The 15526-nt window shown below is 40.6% G+C and overlaps 1 protein-coding gene across 4 annotated transcripts in view; it reads left to right on the top strand.

The window, feature by feature from the left end:
* Positions 1–15526, top strand: part of cacna1ib (calcium voltage-gated channel subunit alpha1 Ib) — a 439141-nt gene that overhangs the window by 262010 nt on the left and 161605 nt on the right. For all 4 annotated transcript variants that reach the window (XM_023954667.2, XM_078943263.1, XM_078943351.1 and 1 more), the window contains 4 exons: positions 1010–1188; positions 2863–2989; positions 6996–7121; positions 8622–8711. In XM_023954667.2, the coding sequence (XP_023810435.2) occupies positions 1010–1188; positions 2863–2989; positions 6996–7121; positions 8622–8711 (522 nt within the window). The remainder of the gene's footprint in view (positions 1–1009; positions 1189–2862; positions 2990–6995; positions 7122–8621; positions 8712–15526) is intronic.

Genomic DNA, 15526 nt, shown 5'->3' with positions numbered 1-15526 from the left:
TAGTCGTGAAAATACGGTAAGTCCAATTGTATCACGTTCTGAGATGGAGATGCTCATCCATGCTCTTTCTCGTCGTATCTACTCGTCTTGATTATTGCAACTCCATCTTCACATGTTTAAGCAAAAAATCTCTAAAACGGCTCCAGGTTGTCCAGAATGCTGCTGCAAGGCTTTTATCCAATTCATCCAAGTTTTCACACGTCACCCCGTTAGTAATCCAGCTGCACTGGCTCCCTATCCATTCCTGAGTGCATTTTAAAATCCTGGTTTTAACATTCGGGGCTCTTGACAGCCAAGCACCGGTCTATTTAAAAGACCTTGTGCAGCCGTATACTCCCAGCAGGTCCCTGAGATCATGTGACTAGGGTCTGCTGGTTGTTAACAGAACCCAGTTAAAATAAAGGTGACACAGCCTTTGCAACAGTGGCTCCATCGCTCCGGAACTCCCTTCCTCTCGGCCTAAGATCTGTAGACTCAGTGCTTTCTCTAAAAAGGCAGCTAAAAACCTCTCTTTTTAAAATTGCTTTTTTATAATTCTTTTTTATATTCTGTGTTTATCCATCTTTAAGTGTGAAGGTCTTTGTGATATTTATCTTGAAAAGTGCTATACAAATAAAGTTTATTGTTATTAATAATATTATATGAACAGCCATTTGAATATATCAAATGACAGCCGGGGTGCAGCGGTAGGGCGGTCGACCCATGATCGTAAGGTTGCAGGTTCGTTTCCCGCCTTGCACCCCCATGAGTTGAAGTGTCCATGGGCAAGACACTGAACCCCACTTTGCCTCTGGTGGTAGGCGGGTGCCTGTGTTTGGCAGCGGAGTGGCCACCAGTGTGTGAATGTGTGTGTGACTGGATGAATGGGTCGGTGACTGTAAAAGCGCTTTGTCCTTTTAGGTAGAAAAGCGCTATACAAGTATACGCCATTTACCATGACATGTATGCATATTGACCTCCAACAACCTTTTAATGCATCAGCAGTGCCTATCGTCCTTCATCTCCACAGGTGGTGTCCATGGGTCTATATCTAGGAGAGGCAACATATCTCAGGAGTAGTTGGAACATTCTGGATGGCTTCCTGGTCTTCGTGTCTTTGATTGACATTGTGGTGTCCATGGCGGGAGGAGCAAAAATCCTGGGGGTTCTGCGTGTCCTCAGGCTGCTCAGAACTCTGCGTCCTCTCAGGTTTGAGTGGATTGTTTTTTCATATCCTTTATGAACACAGTATGAGGTAATATAGTCATTCTTTTTTGTAAAATATTCGCTTAAGACTTAGCTCCTGATCCAGTTCTACTCTTACAAACATTTCTCTTGACTAAAACCTAAAGAGAAAGACTAACAAAAAGCTTAATAGCACCTCATTTCTTTGAGCTGTTGCCAGGCATCACCCCAAGACTCCAAATATTGGTCCCACTCAAACAACTCCGGGATATGTAAGGGTTAATGGCCGACGAAGTGTGCGGTTATTACTTTTTAACGCACGCCGTGGAAGCCTGAACAGTCCGACGCGAAGTGCGTTAAAAAGTAGTAACCGCACACTTCGAAGGCCATTAACCCGCTTATACCATGGTCACTTACAAAAGCAATACATATTAACCAGGTTTTAGTCCTTAATTCTTGTTTTTTTTTTCGATTTGGATCACTTTTCCCATAAACAGCGTACTATATGTTACGTGATGCGGCGCATCGCGTAACATATAGCATATAGTCCGCGTCGCGCAGCACCACCGCTGCAGTCAAGATTCAGCGATATATATATGCTGATCGTCCCGATGGGTTGAATAAAGCATCAATTCAGAGGGAAAGTTAATCGCTTACCGCTTGTTTTTGCCCAGATGATGAAGCAAAAGGTTGTTTTACAGAAGCCGGCGCAGTGATACAAATCATTTAAGCTAGCCGACCGGAACTTCTTTTTTCACCGTGCGGTTATCAGGTTTTAACGCATACCCAGCAGCCAATCAGAATCGATTATACCATGGTCCGGTTGAATACTCGATTCTGATTGGCTGCTGGGTATGCGTTAAAACCTGATAACCGCACGGTGAAAAAAGAAGTTCCGGTCGGCTAGCTTAAATGATTTGTATCACTGCGCCGGCTTCTGTAAAACAACCTTTTGCTTCATCATCTGGGCAAAAACAAGCGGTAAGCGATTAACTTTCCCTCTGAATTGATGCTTTATTCAACCCATCGGGTTGAATAATATATGTATATATATGTATATGTATATGTGTATATATATATATATATATGTATATATATGTATATTTATATGTGTATATATATGTATATGTATATGTATGTATGTATATATATATATATATATATATGTATATGTATATGTGTATATGTATGAGCTGAGGTGGGATTTGTCAAAAAAGCCACAAACCATTTGCATGCTATCAAATGGTTTGTGGCTTTTTTGACAAATCCCACCTCAGCTTTTAGATTCTGTTAAGCACTAATTGCCTAAAATTATTTAAAACTTTAGGTTTTTTCTTTCTCAATTTACATGACAGGTTTAGATATAGGTAAACTTAAGGTTTAATCCTCTCCTTTGTTTCCCTATATTTTCTGTCTTCCCACTTCCCACCCCTTAAAAAGAATGTTAAATCAGTCAACAAACATGTAAAACAAAAGAAAGAAAGAGAAAATATATATATTTATATATATATAGATATATATATAGATAGATAATCTGTTATTTATATATATATATACATAAATAACAGATTATCTTCTTTTGATTCTTAAAATAAAGTAAATACTCACATTTTCTGAAATGAAAGAAACAGTGTCTTACAAGTAACAGTATCTTACTGTGCTTTTTTAAAATCTGCTTCATGTCATTTGTGTCTGTAGGGTGATCAGCAGGGCTCCAGGACTGAAATTGGTGGTCGAGACTTTGATAACTTCCCTCAAACCAATTGGCAACATCGTCCTCATTTGCTGTGCCTTTTTCATCATTTTTGGTATTCTTGGTGTTCAGGTACTCAAATAATTTAAATTTACCTCTTTCTGCATAATTTAGAATAACTGTCAAAAATGAGGAGTTGCAAAACTTTGTAACAGGTTTTTTTTTTATAAACTTTATTGCACATTATGCCATTTTACAAGGATGTACTTTTAGGTATGCAATAAAAAACACAACTTTAAATATCAAATACACATATGTAGCAAACAGAAAAACGCAACAGGTTGAAAATGACTTCTAAGAAATTTGCATCTGGATCCCCATTAAGTAAATAGATGCAGGAACAAAATAAAGTGTGATTTAAACTATTTAGCTACATTCACACCAAACGGGATTTGTGCGATAAAACATTGCATTGCCCGCCCATCTTTTGCCGGACAGTGAATTCGCTGCTCACCGCCTGTCTGAAATTTAGTTCAAGCTTCACGCCCCGGTTTCATGTGGGAGGGGCTACCAGCCAGTGTTTTTGGCCTGATTGCTACATGGAATGTGTATTTATCTCATTTACAATGTATGGAAGACACAGGGGATATTGAGATATCCGTCATGACTAGCTTTAGCGCAGCAGACCCAGACTCTGAAACCCAGAAGGAAAACGCAGGTGAGGGCTGAGATAGGTAAAAGATTTATTTCCTTTGTCCAGCGAGGTTTGTAGTTGTGACGAGGCAGGTGGCTGGATTGTAGCTCGTTGTGTGATTTGACCATGGCTCGTGGCGTGGCTGGAGGTAGCAATGGCTCGTAGCTTGACTGGAGTTCAGTAATGGTTCGAGGCTTGGCAGGAGAGTCCTTGGGATTCCTTGAGAAGCTTCTGTTCCGTAAGACTGGATACTCGGGTGACCACTCGTGGTTAGTTTGTCCTGGAGACGAGACATAGAACGAGATTAGGCAAGAGCATAAATACATGGACTAAGAAAACTTAGTTGACCAGACTAAGCACCATCAGGGACAACGAACTGGCGATGAATGCTGGCGCTGGATTTCCTTATGTAGGTCTGGTGGTTGTTGAGGTGAGTAGTCACAGCTGGTTCGAGTCAGGAACAGAGCAGAGCAGAGACAAGTCCTGATTGTGCCGCCAGGCAACGGAAGGCCGCTTCCATTTCCTGATTTGCCCTCTCAGCTTGGCCATTAGATTGGGGATGATAACCTGAAGTGAGGCTAACAGTGGCACCCAAGGCGGAACAGAATGCCTTCCTAACTTGAGATACAAACTGTGGACACGGTCCGACATAATGTCAGAAGGAATCCCATGATGCCGGAACACGTAGTTGACGAGGACGTCAGCAGTTTCAGTGGCAGTAGGTAGCTGAGGTAGGGGGACAAAATGTGCCATTTTAGAAAAATCGGTCGATAATGGTGAAAAAATGACGGAGTTACCCTGTGAGAGGGGCAATCCGGTAACAAAGTCCAGGCCAGATGTGACCAAGGACGGCTGGGAGTGGATTGTGGAAGGAGGAGACCAGCTGGGGCTGAGTTGGATACCTTAGAGCGGGCAGAGGTGGTGCAAGCAGCTACATACTCCCGGATGTCCTCCTCCATAGAGGGCCAGCAGAACCGCCTCTGGATGAGATCAAGGGTCAGGTGTATCCCGCCGTGACAGGAAACTTGGGATGCATGTCCCCCTGAGATTACATCAGATCTGAGAGGAGAGGGAACAAAGCGAGTTCCCCTGGGACAGGGTGCATGGTTTGGTTCCTCACCTTGAGCCTGGAGGACCCTTGTTTCGATGTCCCAGGTGAGGTTACCCACAATACATGTCAGGTACTGGGGCCAGGGCGGATTTTTGTTAGGCTTGTGTTCCCCTTCCGGGGCTGGTTATGCTTTTATTTTGTTGTTGCTGGCCTCTTACATCCCTTATCTTTCCCGAGCCGTCCGTGGTCTCACATCGCTCTGGATTTTGTTACCAGCTTGCCCTCCTCTGCCTTGCAGAACCGTGGTCATGACAGTGGTGGACCGGTTCTCCAAGGCAGCTCATTTTGTGCAGGGCTCCAGACTGCGAGCAATTGGTCGCATTTTGAGAGTGTGCGACTGAATTTTACATCCAGTCGCACATGCGCGACCAGTAAATTTGCCTCCCCCACCCTTCGTATTTTTTATACATTAAACGTGGAAGGGGCACGTCAATGATCAATGAAATAATCAATGAGACGCAAGCCCACACGGACGCAGGCAGGCACACACACTGTCCGTTATATATATATAGATATATATCTGAGAGGAGTCCCTATTATTGTGTCCCTATTATCTATATATATATATATATATATCTCTATACATACCGGACAGGCCGAAAGGACCAGCCAGGACCTAGAGGTGGCCCTCTGATGCGTCTGTTCCCGCCACCAGACCTCCTGGAGCTCTTTGCTTCCTTGGGTTGAATACGCCCACAATGCGCTGACCTCGTCGGTTTTGGGTATATTCCCGTTCGAGTGTCCTCTGGGCTACCAACCCCATTGTACCCCAGGAAGTGGCAGTATCTTCGGTCCAACACCTTTACCGCCGCTGCAGACGCATCTGGAGGGAGGCCCGTGCGGCCCTTCTTTGCTCGTCAGCAACCAACAAGAGACTGGCTGACCGGCCTAGTTTGCCAGCACCCTGTGGCGGTCCAACTAGGCCTGCCACGAACTATGCGTATACACCCTGTTTTTCACGTGTCTCAGGTCAAACCCCACATCACGAATCCCCTCTAGCAAACTCCCTCTCCACCATCGCCCCCTCGTCTTATCGATGGTCTGCCCGCTTGGAGTGTCCGGCGCCTGATGGACGTCAGATGACAGGGAAGAGGCCTGCAATACTTTGTGGACTGGAGGGGATATAGACCTGAGGAGAGGTCCTGGGAGCCCTCCTCCAGGATCGTGGACAAGGTCATGATCTGGGAGTTCCACCGACGGTACCCTAACAAGCCTGGTGGTGCGCCCAGAGACGCCCCTTGAGGGAGGTGTACTGTCAGGTACTGGGGCCAGGGCGTTTTTTGTTAGGCTTGTGTTCCCCTTCCGGGGTTGGTTATGCTTTTATTTAGTTGTTTCCGGTTCTCATGCCGTTTTACCTTCCGCTGTCTTTACGTTCTCCCATCTCCTCTATTGGTTTCACCTGCCCTTCCCGATGTAACCTGTTGTTAATCACTGTTTGTGTATATGACCAGTATCTCCCCTGTCTTGGTCACTGGATCGTTCTGTTGATTTACTCTCGAGTATTACGAGTTCCAGAACTTCCTCAAATTAATCAGTCTTTTGACTTAACCTGCTGCTGTCCTGCGTTTGTATCCAAGCGCTCATCCTGACAATGCAGGTATCAGGAAGGACAGTGGTGGTGGTGCGTTCAGTGGCACAGTACTTGCGGGAGAGGGCATCAGGCTTGACATTACGACTGCCGGGTCTGTAAATGATGGTGAATTGAAAACGGTCGAAGAATAGACACCAACGGGCTTCTCAGGAATTGAGTCTTGTGGCCGTACGCAGGTAAGCCAAGTTCTTGTGGTCAGTCCATACGATGAAAGGTTGTATCGCTCCCTCCAGCCAGTGACGCCACTGCTCCAGAGCCAATTTGATGGCATCAGAAAAGGGCTGAAACAAAATGTTAAAAACACGAAAAACCTGATTTAAATCGGAGTTGGTCTTTGAAGCTGCATTATAAAAGTATGCATAATGTTATAGATCAACATCTTAAATGTTGATTTTTCTTATTCTTATATTTCTTTTCCATCTAACTGTCCTTGCTCTACCTTTTGAAAAGCCTGGTTTTGTGTTTTTTATTCCTGCTTTTGCTCTTGTTCTTTTTATAATTGAGCGTCAAACATGTCTTTTTTTTATAGACAGAGGAGGTTCACCCTGTTGATGTCAAGTGTTATTGGACTCTTCAGCTGAGCACCATCCCCACACTCATTACAAAAGCTAATTATGAGATTAGTTGAAAAACCTAAGTGGAACGAGTGGCAGTGCTTACAAGTGCTATCCCAGCTTTAACAACACATATCTTTACATGCCTGTGTCTCACATTCTCCTCTTTTTGTGCGTTTTCCCTCAAGCTCTTCAAAGGCAAGTTCTTCTACTGTGTGGGTTTCGACGTGAAGAACATTACTAACAAGTCTGACTGCCTGGCTGCCAATTACAAATGGGTTCACCACAAATACAACTTTGACAATCTTGGGCAGGTACAGGAGAAAATGAAAATGTGTTTCTCCCAAGTTCCCATAAAAGAATGCACAAAACTCTAATAATTGCTTTGATGACAGTCTGGGACAATTTTTCCTGAAAGAGCGGTATATTTTTCAAAATACAAATTAGAAGTTAGAAAATAGAAAAAGAAAGATTTGTTTCTGAACTAGGGCTCCAGCTTCTTGATCTTTTGCCTAAGTCACATATAGCCGTATGGGTGTTGATCCCATACGGGTGCTCTGCACTCTAGTCATTAGTGCGATTGAAGGTGCAAGTACTGGCCCCTTACTGACCATGGCGAGGTCTATCGGCTCACCCAGCTGTCTACCATCTTAATATTGTATGTGGGCCACCTGCGTGATCTGTATAGGTTTGCCCATTTTTGGCCACAGAGAGCCTGCATCTACGTTGGCCAAGACCAGACATTGCACAAAGTAAAAGTAACTGTGTTTACAAAAGAAAAGACACTCTGCAAATGAAAAGAAAGAGGAAACGAAAACAGAAACTGCCAATAAAAAGAAACACTGCTACAAATAAAAGAAACAGTACAAATAAAAAGAAACGCTGCTGCAAATGAAATGATGTTACAAATGAAAGAAACACTGCAAATAAAAAGAAACACTGCTGGGGGGAAAAAACGCTTTAAACAAAAGCCTTAGATTAGATGTTACCCAATTCTTAGATTCTTGTTAGCATGATTATTAAATAAATAACAGAGAAAAACAACTACCACAGTAATAGGCTCTCTGAGGTTTTTAGCTGTCAGTTGTTTACACTTGGATGAGTTTTCGTTCCAGGCTCTCAGTACCTGTTGTTGTGTTTGTCTGGGGTAGACACTGCTCTGGAGTGAGACTGTGCGTGGCACATGTAACTCTATTTTGCTGCATACTGGACTAAGACTACAGAACTCGATTCTACTCTCATAAGTGGTCTTTCTGTACACTAGGTTCCCACTGTTAGCCGAAGCTAATGATAAATCGGCATCCTCCAGTTTACCTTCAAACCTGAGACAAAATGGTTTAACCAAATGACATTTATAAAAACTACACATATAAGGACACAGTGACATTGAAGGCTTAAATCTTCATGTACTTTCTCATTCGTTTTCTCCATACTGCGGTGCATGGACAATAACCATCCCCACTTCCATTGTGGCTTTTCTATTTGCAGCATTTTTTTTTTAAATTTGCAGCAGCGTTTTTTCTATTTGTAGCTTTTCCTCTATATGCAACATATTTTATTTTTATTTTCAGCAGTGTTTCTTTTATTTACAGCAGCTTTTCTTTTTCAGTTACTTATTTTGTTTATATTTTATTTTTATTTTTAGAATTTTATTTTTGTTTGCACAGTTACTGTTTTTTTGCTTCTATGGTGGGTATCGGCCACCGTACGTATACACAGGCAGTTGTGACTGCGCCATTAACAAGTATTTTCAGGAAAGCAGTGAGTCAGTGTGCAGCACTGAGATGAATTGTGTCCCTATTTTCTTCCGTCAGGCTCTCATGTCTCTGTTTGTACTGGCATCAAAAGATGGCTGGGTCAACATAATGTACCACGGTCTGGATGCAGTGGGAATTGACCAACAGGTAGTAGACGACTTAAGAATTCTGTTTCCGCAGTGCTCCTTTTTTTTCCTCCTACTCTCCCTGCTTCAGTGACAGCAAACAGTTTCAGGTGCATCTTACACCTTAAATCGTTTATTTTCTCCACCAACTGAAGTACTAAAAATCCTTGCTAGTGTTTCCGGGCAGCTAACCTTGTAATAAGCCTCTGCCCCATAAACATGATATTCTGTCTTTACGAGATCAACTAGCCATTTTAAATACAGACATATTTTCCAGACTATAGGTTTTTGATGTTTAAACTTATGCCTTATATAAAACGTCATCACTGTCCTTGTGTCAATGAAACCTCACTGCAGTCCTACTGGGAGTTGATCCCATTTACACTCTGCACTCTAAATTGAAATGTAACTTTTTGGTCTGATTGTGTCTCAAAGACGGGCAGTTGGCTGGATCCAAATGCAGCTCAGCCTAAAGTCCACAAAGCTAAATCTGGGTCAGGCAGGCAGGGGGCATGAGAGCATAAGAGAAGGACCAGGGGTAATCAGGATTCAGGTGAGAGTCGCGGCAGGCGGCTGGCAAACACAGTCAGGAGCCAGAAAATCAGGTCCAACTATAATACTTGGTAATAAAGAAAGTGTAGCACAAACAATACTTTGCACAGAGTGTGGGTCAGTGCAGTGCTTAAGTAGAATGGGATTGACTAAGTGAATGACAGTCAGGTGTGTCGCACCCAGGAAGTACACGCTAAGTGTGCTGGAAGATAAAGTGCTTTCAGTGCTCTAAAGCAGTCTTGTTCAATCTAAAACACATTTACCATCTCCAGGATAACAGCTCTTTGTGCATCCAAACAGGTCCTGATAAAACACTGAGTAGTTAGGAATATGAAAGATCATGAAACACTTTTTTCTTTGTGTTTATTTGATTCTATTAAGGACGCTTTGATAAGAATGATGGTACCGCAATTTAGCCACAGCTTCAGCTCTGTTTTCGGAAAAGTCCTGCCCCTTCAACTGTCTCTACCAATCACTCTAGTAGGCTTAATCATCAGTCTAACCAATCAGAAGTGGTTAAAGTCCTCACTTCTTTGTCACAATTTAGCTCATAAAGTCTCTCAGTTCCAACAAAAATAACAGCTAAAGCTCGTCTTTAGTGGTGTGGCTTTCCACAGAATCCGTTGTCAGACCGTGGAACAAGTGAACAAAACAATGAAGCACTTTTCGCAGTACATTTCCCAAGATGCATAGGGTCAAAGTGACAGAGTCTCAGCGTAAAATGAGTCTTCCCTGTTAAACATCTTGAAACCACAAGAATCACAGATCAAATAGTTTTTCAATCTTTTGATTAAATCAGAGGTCAACAGTTTAGTTGTCCTTCAAGGTTTTAACAGCCAAACATCCCAGAGTTTGGTCCAGGTCATCTTTCTAACTGAAACACTTTTCTAATAAGGTCTGGATTACTTTATATGTTAAACTTAAGAAGAAGTAATAACAACATTTAAGAAACAGAATTAAGGGGAAGTGGTCAACAGACACAAATAAACTAAATTGAAACAATTTAATAATCTAAAAAGAAATAAAAAATGTTTGTAAAATTTTGAAAGACTTCATCTTTGATTAAGACAAGAGAAAAACTAATAAAGCTTTAACATGATCACTTTTGTCTAGCTATAGAAAACATACATTTAATGTTAGTCTTTTTGTGTAAATTTTATCAAAAATATGTATCAAACATAGAAAATTACAGTTGCCTTTGCACTAACATTGAAATAAATATAAAAAAAGAAATCACTATTTAGACAGAACATGCAATTTTAAGTAATCTGACAAAAAAACAACTATATTAATAAACTGAAGGGAAAAACAACTACCAGGGTAACATTTCAAATAATTTAGTTGAAAATTATTACGGAAAACTAACTTAACTTTTATTACATCTTTTAGAAAAAGCAACTGCAACTTTCAGATTTTTCTGCCACAATTTTCACAAAAATGCACATGAGATTGCAGAGGGACTGTACATGAAAACAGACTATGAGTTTTTCCTTTTTTCAATTTTTGGATGTTAGCGCGCCGTGTGTTTTTTGCCAAGGAGAAAGTGTGCCTTGGCTCAAAAAAGGTTGAAAAACACTGCTGTAGAGACTGCTCCCGCTGGTGACCAGAGGGGAAGACAGAATTCTATCTTCTTAAAGATTGCAAATATACTTCTTTTTGTTTGTTTTATAATGACTCTCTTTAATAACCTTTTCATTCAGAGCTTTCCTCCAGATTGGCTTCAGCCTCTGCTTTATCTTGGGTTTTTATGATTGCTGGATACTTCAAGGTTTTTGAGACTTAAGTGTGCAATTGCCGGCTTTGTTGGAAAACTATGAAAAAGTTCAGATGTACATCACAATATTTTTTCTCCATGAATAAAACAAAAAAGGAGAAGTTGCCACTTCTTTATGGTGCTTGAATTTAGATCATTACAAAAAATCATCTTGTATTTTAATGCCTAATGCCTAATGTAGAAACCTAATGTAAGGGCTAATATAGAAGCCTTGGGTTTGTCAGTGCATTTCCTATTGCTGAAAAGAGCTCTACAGATTGCTTTGAATTAACAGTAAAGCTCAGACAGTTCTAAAGGCAAATTAAAATAAAGGGTTCACGCTAAAATCCTGGTTCCTGGGTGAAATATTAAAGGTTAAGCAAAATATTCATAGCAATGCATTTTCTTTATTGCTGGGTTAGGGCTAGGGCTGCACAGTGGTGCTCTTGACTCACAGCAAGAGCACTGACCCCCCAGGGACCTGAAACAGAATTATCAATTGGATGACTTTTCTGTGTGGAGTATGCATGTTCTCCCCGGGCATGTGTGGGTTTTCTTCCTCCCACCATCCAAATACATGCTTCATAGGTTAATTGTTTATTTTACAAGCTCTAAATTGTCCCTTGGTGTGAATGCAAATGCGAATGGGTGTGTCATTGTTGCCCTGCGTCAGACTGGCGACCTGGCCAGGGTGTACCCTGACTTCACCCGCAAGTTGTTGGGATAGGTGTGATAGCACAACAGCCCTGTGACCACAAAAAACTGTAATTGCAAAAAACTGCAAAACTGTTTTAGAAGATGAATGAATATATAGAATAAACTAAAAAAGTTGCATTTCCTGCTTGCATAATTTCTGAAGGTTCTTGCTTTTTATTTATTAATTGCATAACTTTTAAGAGAAGAAGCTCAAATGTATTGAAAGAAAAAAGGTTGAATAAATTGCTAAAGCTTTTTGTTTTTTTAACTTGTCCTGTCCAACAGCTGAACAGACAGATGAGAGCTGAAAGCCTATTGTGTTGGACACATTTTACTGTTACTATAGGGGTTATAAATCTTCTGACACACTAGGTGCATATTGGAATAAACCCCTTTTGTAATTTAGGCTAAACTTTATTCAGCATACTCATATCTGTAACAGTCTTTTGTTGGACCGGACAGAAAAGAAAAGAAGGAAAGAAGAGAGAGGGATGCCAGGGGGTGGGGTGTGGGGGAAAAAGAAGAGGGGGGGTGGATAGAACCGTGAAGCAGCACAAAGCAACAAGTTGCTGGATGTTTACAATCATTACAATTGCTAAAGCTTTTTACATAAAGTAACAGGCATTTTTGGAGCTATATGTGTAAAGCTACAGAAGAGCATATTGTATTGCTGCAAACTTAGTTTATCTGCAGAAAAGACATAAGTTGCACAAAAACGATAAGTTACAGGAAAAAATGCAGTGGTAAGCAAAGTTGTCTATAAATGGTAGACACTAAATGAAGACATGCAAGGATGTACCTAAAAAGTTTCTTAGGGATTTGAATGTTTCTTAAGAAACCATGTAAAATTTTTGTGAAATCCCAAATTAGCTTAAAAATCTTAGTCAATGCCAAATTAAATAAATAAGCTTTAAAGAATGCTAAAATATTGGCTTAATTAGCTTAAAAAACCTCAGTAGATGAGCTTGAATATCCAAATATATTGGTTAGATAACATAGTAGCAATAAATGTAAAGGATTGTTAAAATTAGCACTGAAAGCTGGCATGATGGTAAATTGAAGGTTTAATGCTAACCTAGTTAAAAATACTAATGCAACTTGAGTTTATTCCAACACAGCAAACAGTGACCAAAGCACATTTTCATGTCATTTAAAGAATCAAATGTCCTCTGGAACCTTGTTAATTGTATGTATGCTCAATGTCATCTCCAGTGCAGAATCTCAGGTTGATGCATATTACCCGGAGCAAATTAAAACTGCATCTAAACTATAAGTCACAAATTGAGGAATCCATTGATATAAAATGTAGTTTACTCATATTTAAAGTCTGTATGTGAATTCAATCAGAAATCTCAGAAAACAGTTCATCTTCTGCTGAGCTGATACCCATGTATTTCTATGGGGCAGCTATAGAAATACATGGGCAGCTACATTCAAACTAATATTCATATCTTCAAAGCTATTTCACTTATAGGAATCACTAGGCTTTAGGCTATAATTTAAAATGGGTGGGTATTGTAAAATTGAGGAATCTTAATGTCAGTCTAGAGCAGGGGTCGGGAACCTATGGCTCGCGAGCCATATATGGCTCTTTTGATGGTCACATGTGGCTCGCAGACAAATCTTTAATTTTACTTTTTTTCATTAGACCAGTCCTTTTCGGGTGCGATGCGATGCCAGAGGCGCGCAGTAGTAGCGGTGCTTGGAGAAAAAACTATCAGTTTACTATTATCTATTTCACAGAGTTTGTACCACCCGGAAACCTGTGAATTGCCGTGCCTAAAACTGCGCGCTCTCGTCTCTGAGAAAGAGCGCGCAGTTGCGGGGACGGGATGTGTGAGGGAGAAAGCAGAGGGTGGGGGTGAGGGGTTGTGGGGACAGGCTGCAGGTGAATCGCGCAGGGATTGTAAAAACGTAAAACCCGCTGCCCGTCACTCACTGCAGCGTGTGAGTGTATGTTTGGCTCCATGTCTGCATGTGAGCAGTCTTTGTCACATCTACAGAACATTCAGACCAACCTAAGATCACGTTTAAAGTCTCAACGCCTGCATGAAGCAGAAACTCACCACGTATCAACCAGACTAGACAACAAAACTACCACGAGAAATACTCATCATTTATTAGCAACAGCATAACAAAGTTATTAAAAAGGATCCACAGACTTATTGTACTTTAAAAATGTTGAAATTACATCAAATGCACACATTCACTTGTATATTTAGTTTTAAAAATATTGTCGCGGACTGAGTTTAACTTGGCTGTCGGGCCGCGTTAAAAGTTCTGGGGTTCATTGAAGGCATCAAGCAGAGATCTGATTGGCTCTCAGTTCTGTCGCTCAGCCTGTTGTTAGGTAATTTGGACCAATGGGGTTCAGCTATGGGCCGAATAAGGAAAATGGGAGGGCTGGAGCGGGAGCAGGTGAATATAAAGTTGGGAGAAGCGCTCTCTCTCGTCTCGGCAGGAGAGATTCAGGATTTGATGAATTAGTTGTATGGCGTTTGTTGCGGTCTACAGTAACCAGAATTAAGAACCTTAAAAGAGGTTAAGTCTCCGTGCATCAGTGTGGGAAAGAGACACAACATTATTGTATGGCTCTTTCGAAATTACATTTAAAAATATTTGGCGTTTATGGCTCTCTCGGCCAAAAAGGTTCCCGACCCCTGGTCTAGAGGCTACAGAAACAAAAGTGTTTGGTCCACATGTAGGTTTGAGGGTCACATTTATCAAACCTAAAAGCATTTTTCTACGTTTTGCTGAAAAGAAAATATGTCACTGTGACAAATGGTGGTTGAGTTACAACAGTTTGTTCGAAAATCTTTTGTCTCAAAAAATCCTGTCTTCATTCTAGCGATGATGTCACCTACTATGGGTCTTCAAACATTCCGCAATACATACTAATGTTGAAATCTGACGAGGGGTCAAAAACTGCCTATTTTCAAAATGCTGTAGTTCAAAAAAAATTTAAATATCCAAAATTAAGTATTATTTGTTTAGCCCAATCCATCCCCTACATTTCAAAGAATGGTGAATGGTGTTCTAAAATTATTTACAGACAACTAAAAAGTCCACATAAAGCATAACAAATGCATGTTTGAATATTTTAAATAGCGTAAGATTTACAAAAGTTAGAATTGCAGAAAGTTTGAAGTTGCAGAATATTCTTCCCCATATATTTCTATGGCAAAGGTTGCAGCAACTTTGTTGGATTGCGGAAGAACCATAAGTTGCAGAAGAAATTGCAGAAGAGAGCAATAATGTCCTTAACTTGCAAAAACATTATGATACTTGAATGGCAGAAATTGGATAAAGTATGTAGAAGACATGGGCAGACAAAAACTGTACGGAAGAAAACAGAAGAACAATAGTTTGATTGCATCACGCAAGCAAACTAATTTATATTTGGTAAAAACTGCTGACAAATGCTTACTGTTAGTACAGCGGCAAAATGCAGGATCCAGAAAAAAGTTAGCTCTTACACTTCTGTGATGCATTGAATTTGCAAAAAACGTTGAATTCTTGGAGTTCGATGATCCACTTAGACGTCAATGTGGTTTCTTTGTATTCATATGTAGTCCGGATTTTACTGTGGTCCTAAAGTTACATCAATAATTTACTCAATGCAATATAATTTTAAAGATCACACAGCAATTTAAAATCAAAACAAATGATAATAATAATTTAAAAAAATCTTCAGACACAAAAATGTAAAAAACATTGTTGTGCAATATAAAAAAAATATCTGCAAAAAAAGAAGCCGGGGTCGTACTAAAAAGATTTATATTAAGCATTGCCGAAAAAATTTTAGAGCAAATATCAGGTAGAAAAGAAAGCTTTAG

This window comes from Oryzias latipes, chromosome 1, assembly GCF_053564925.1.
Source record: "Oryzias latipes strain Hd-rR chromosome 1, Olatipes_Hd-rR_3.1".
Lineage (NCBI taxonomy): Eukaryota > Metazoa > Chordata > Actinopteri > Beloniformes > Adrianichthyidae > Oryzias > Oryzias latipes.
The sequence above is the reverse complement of the archived record's forward strand: the minus strand, read 5'-3'. Positions and strand labels throughout refer to the sequence as shown.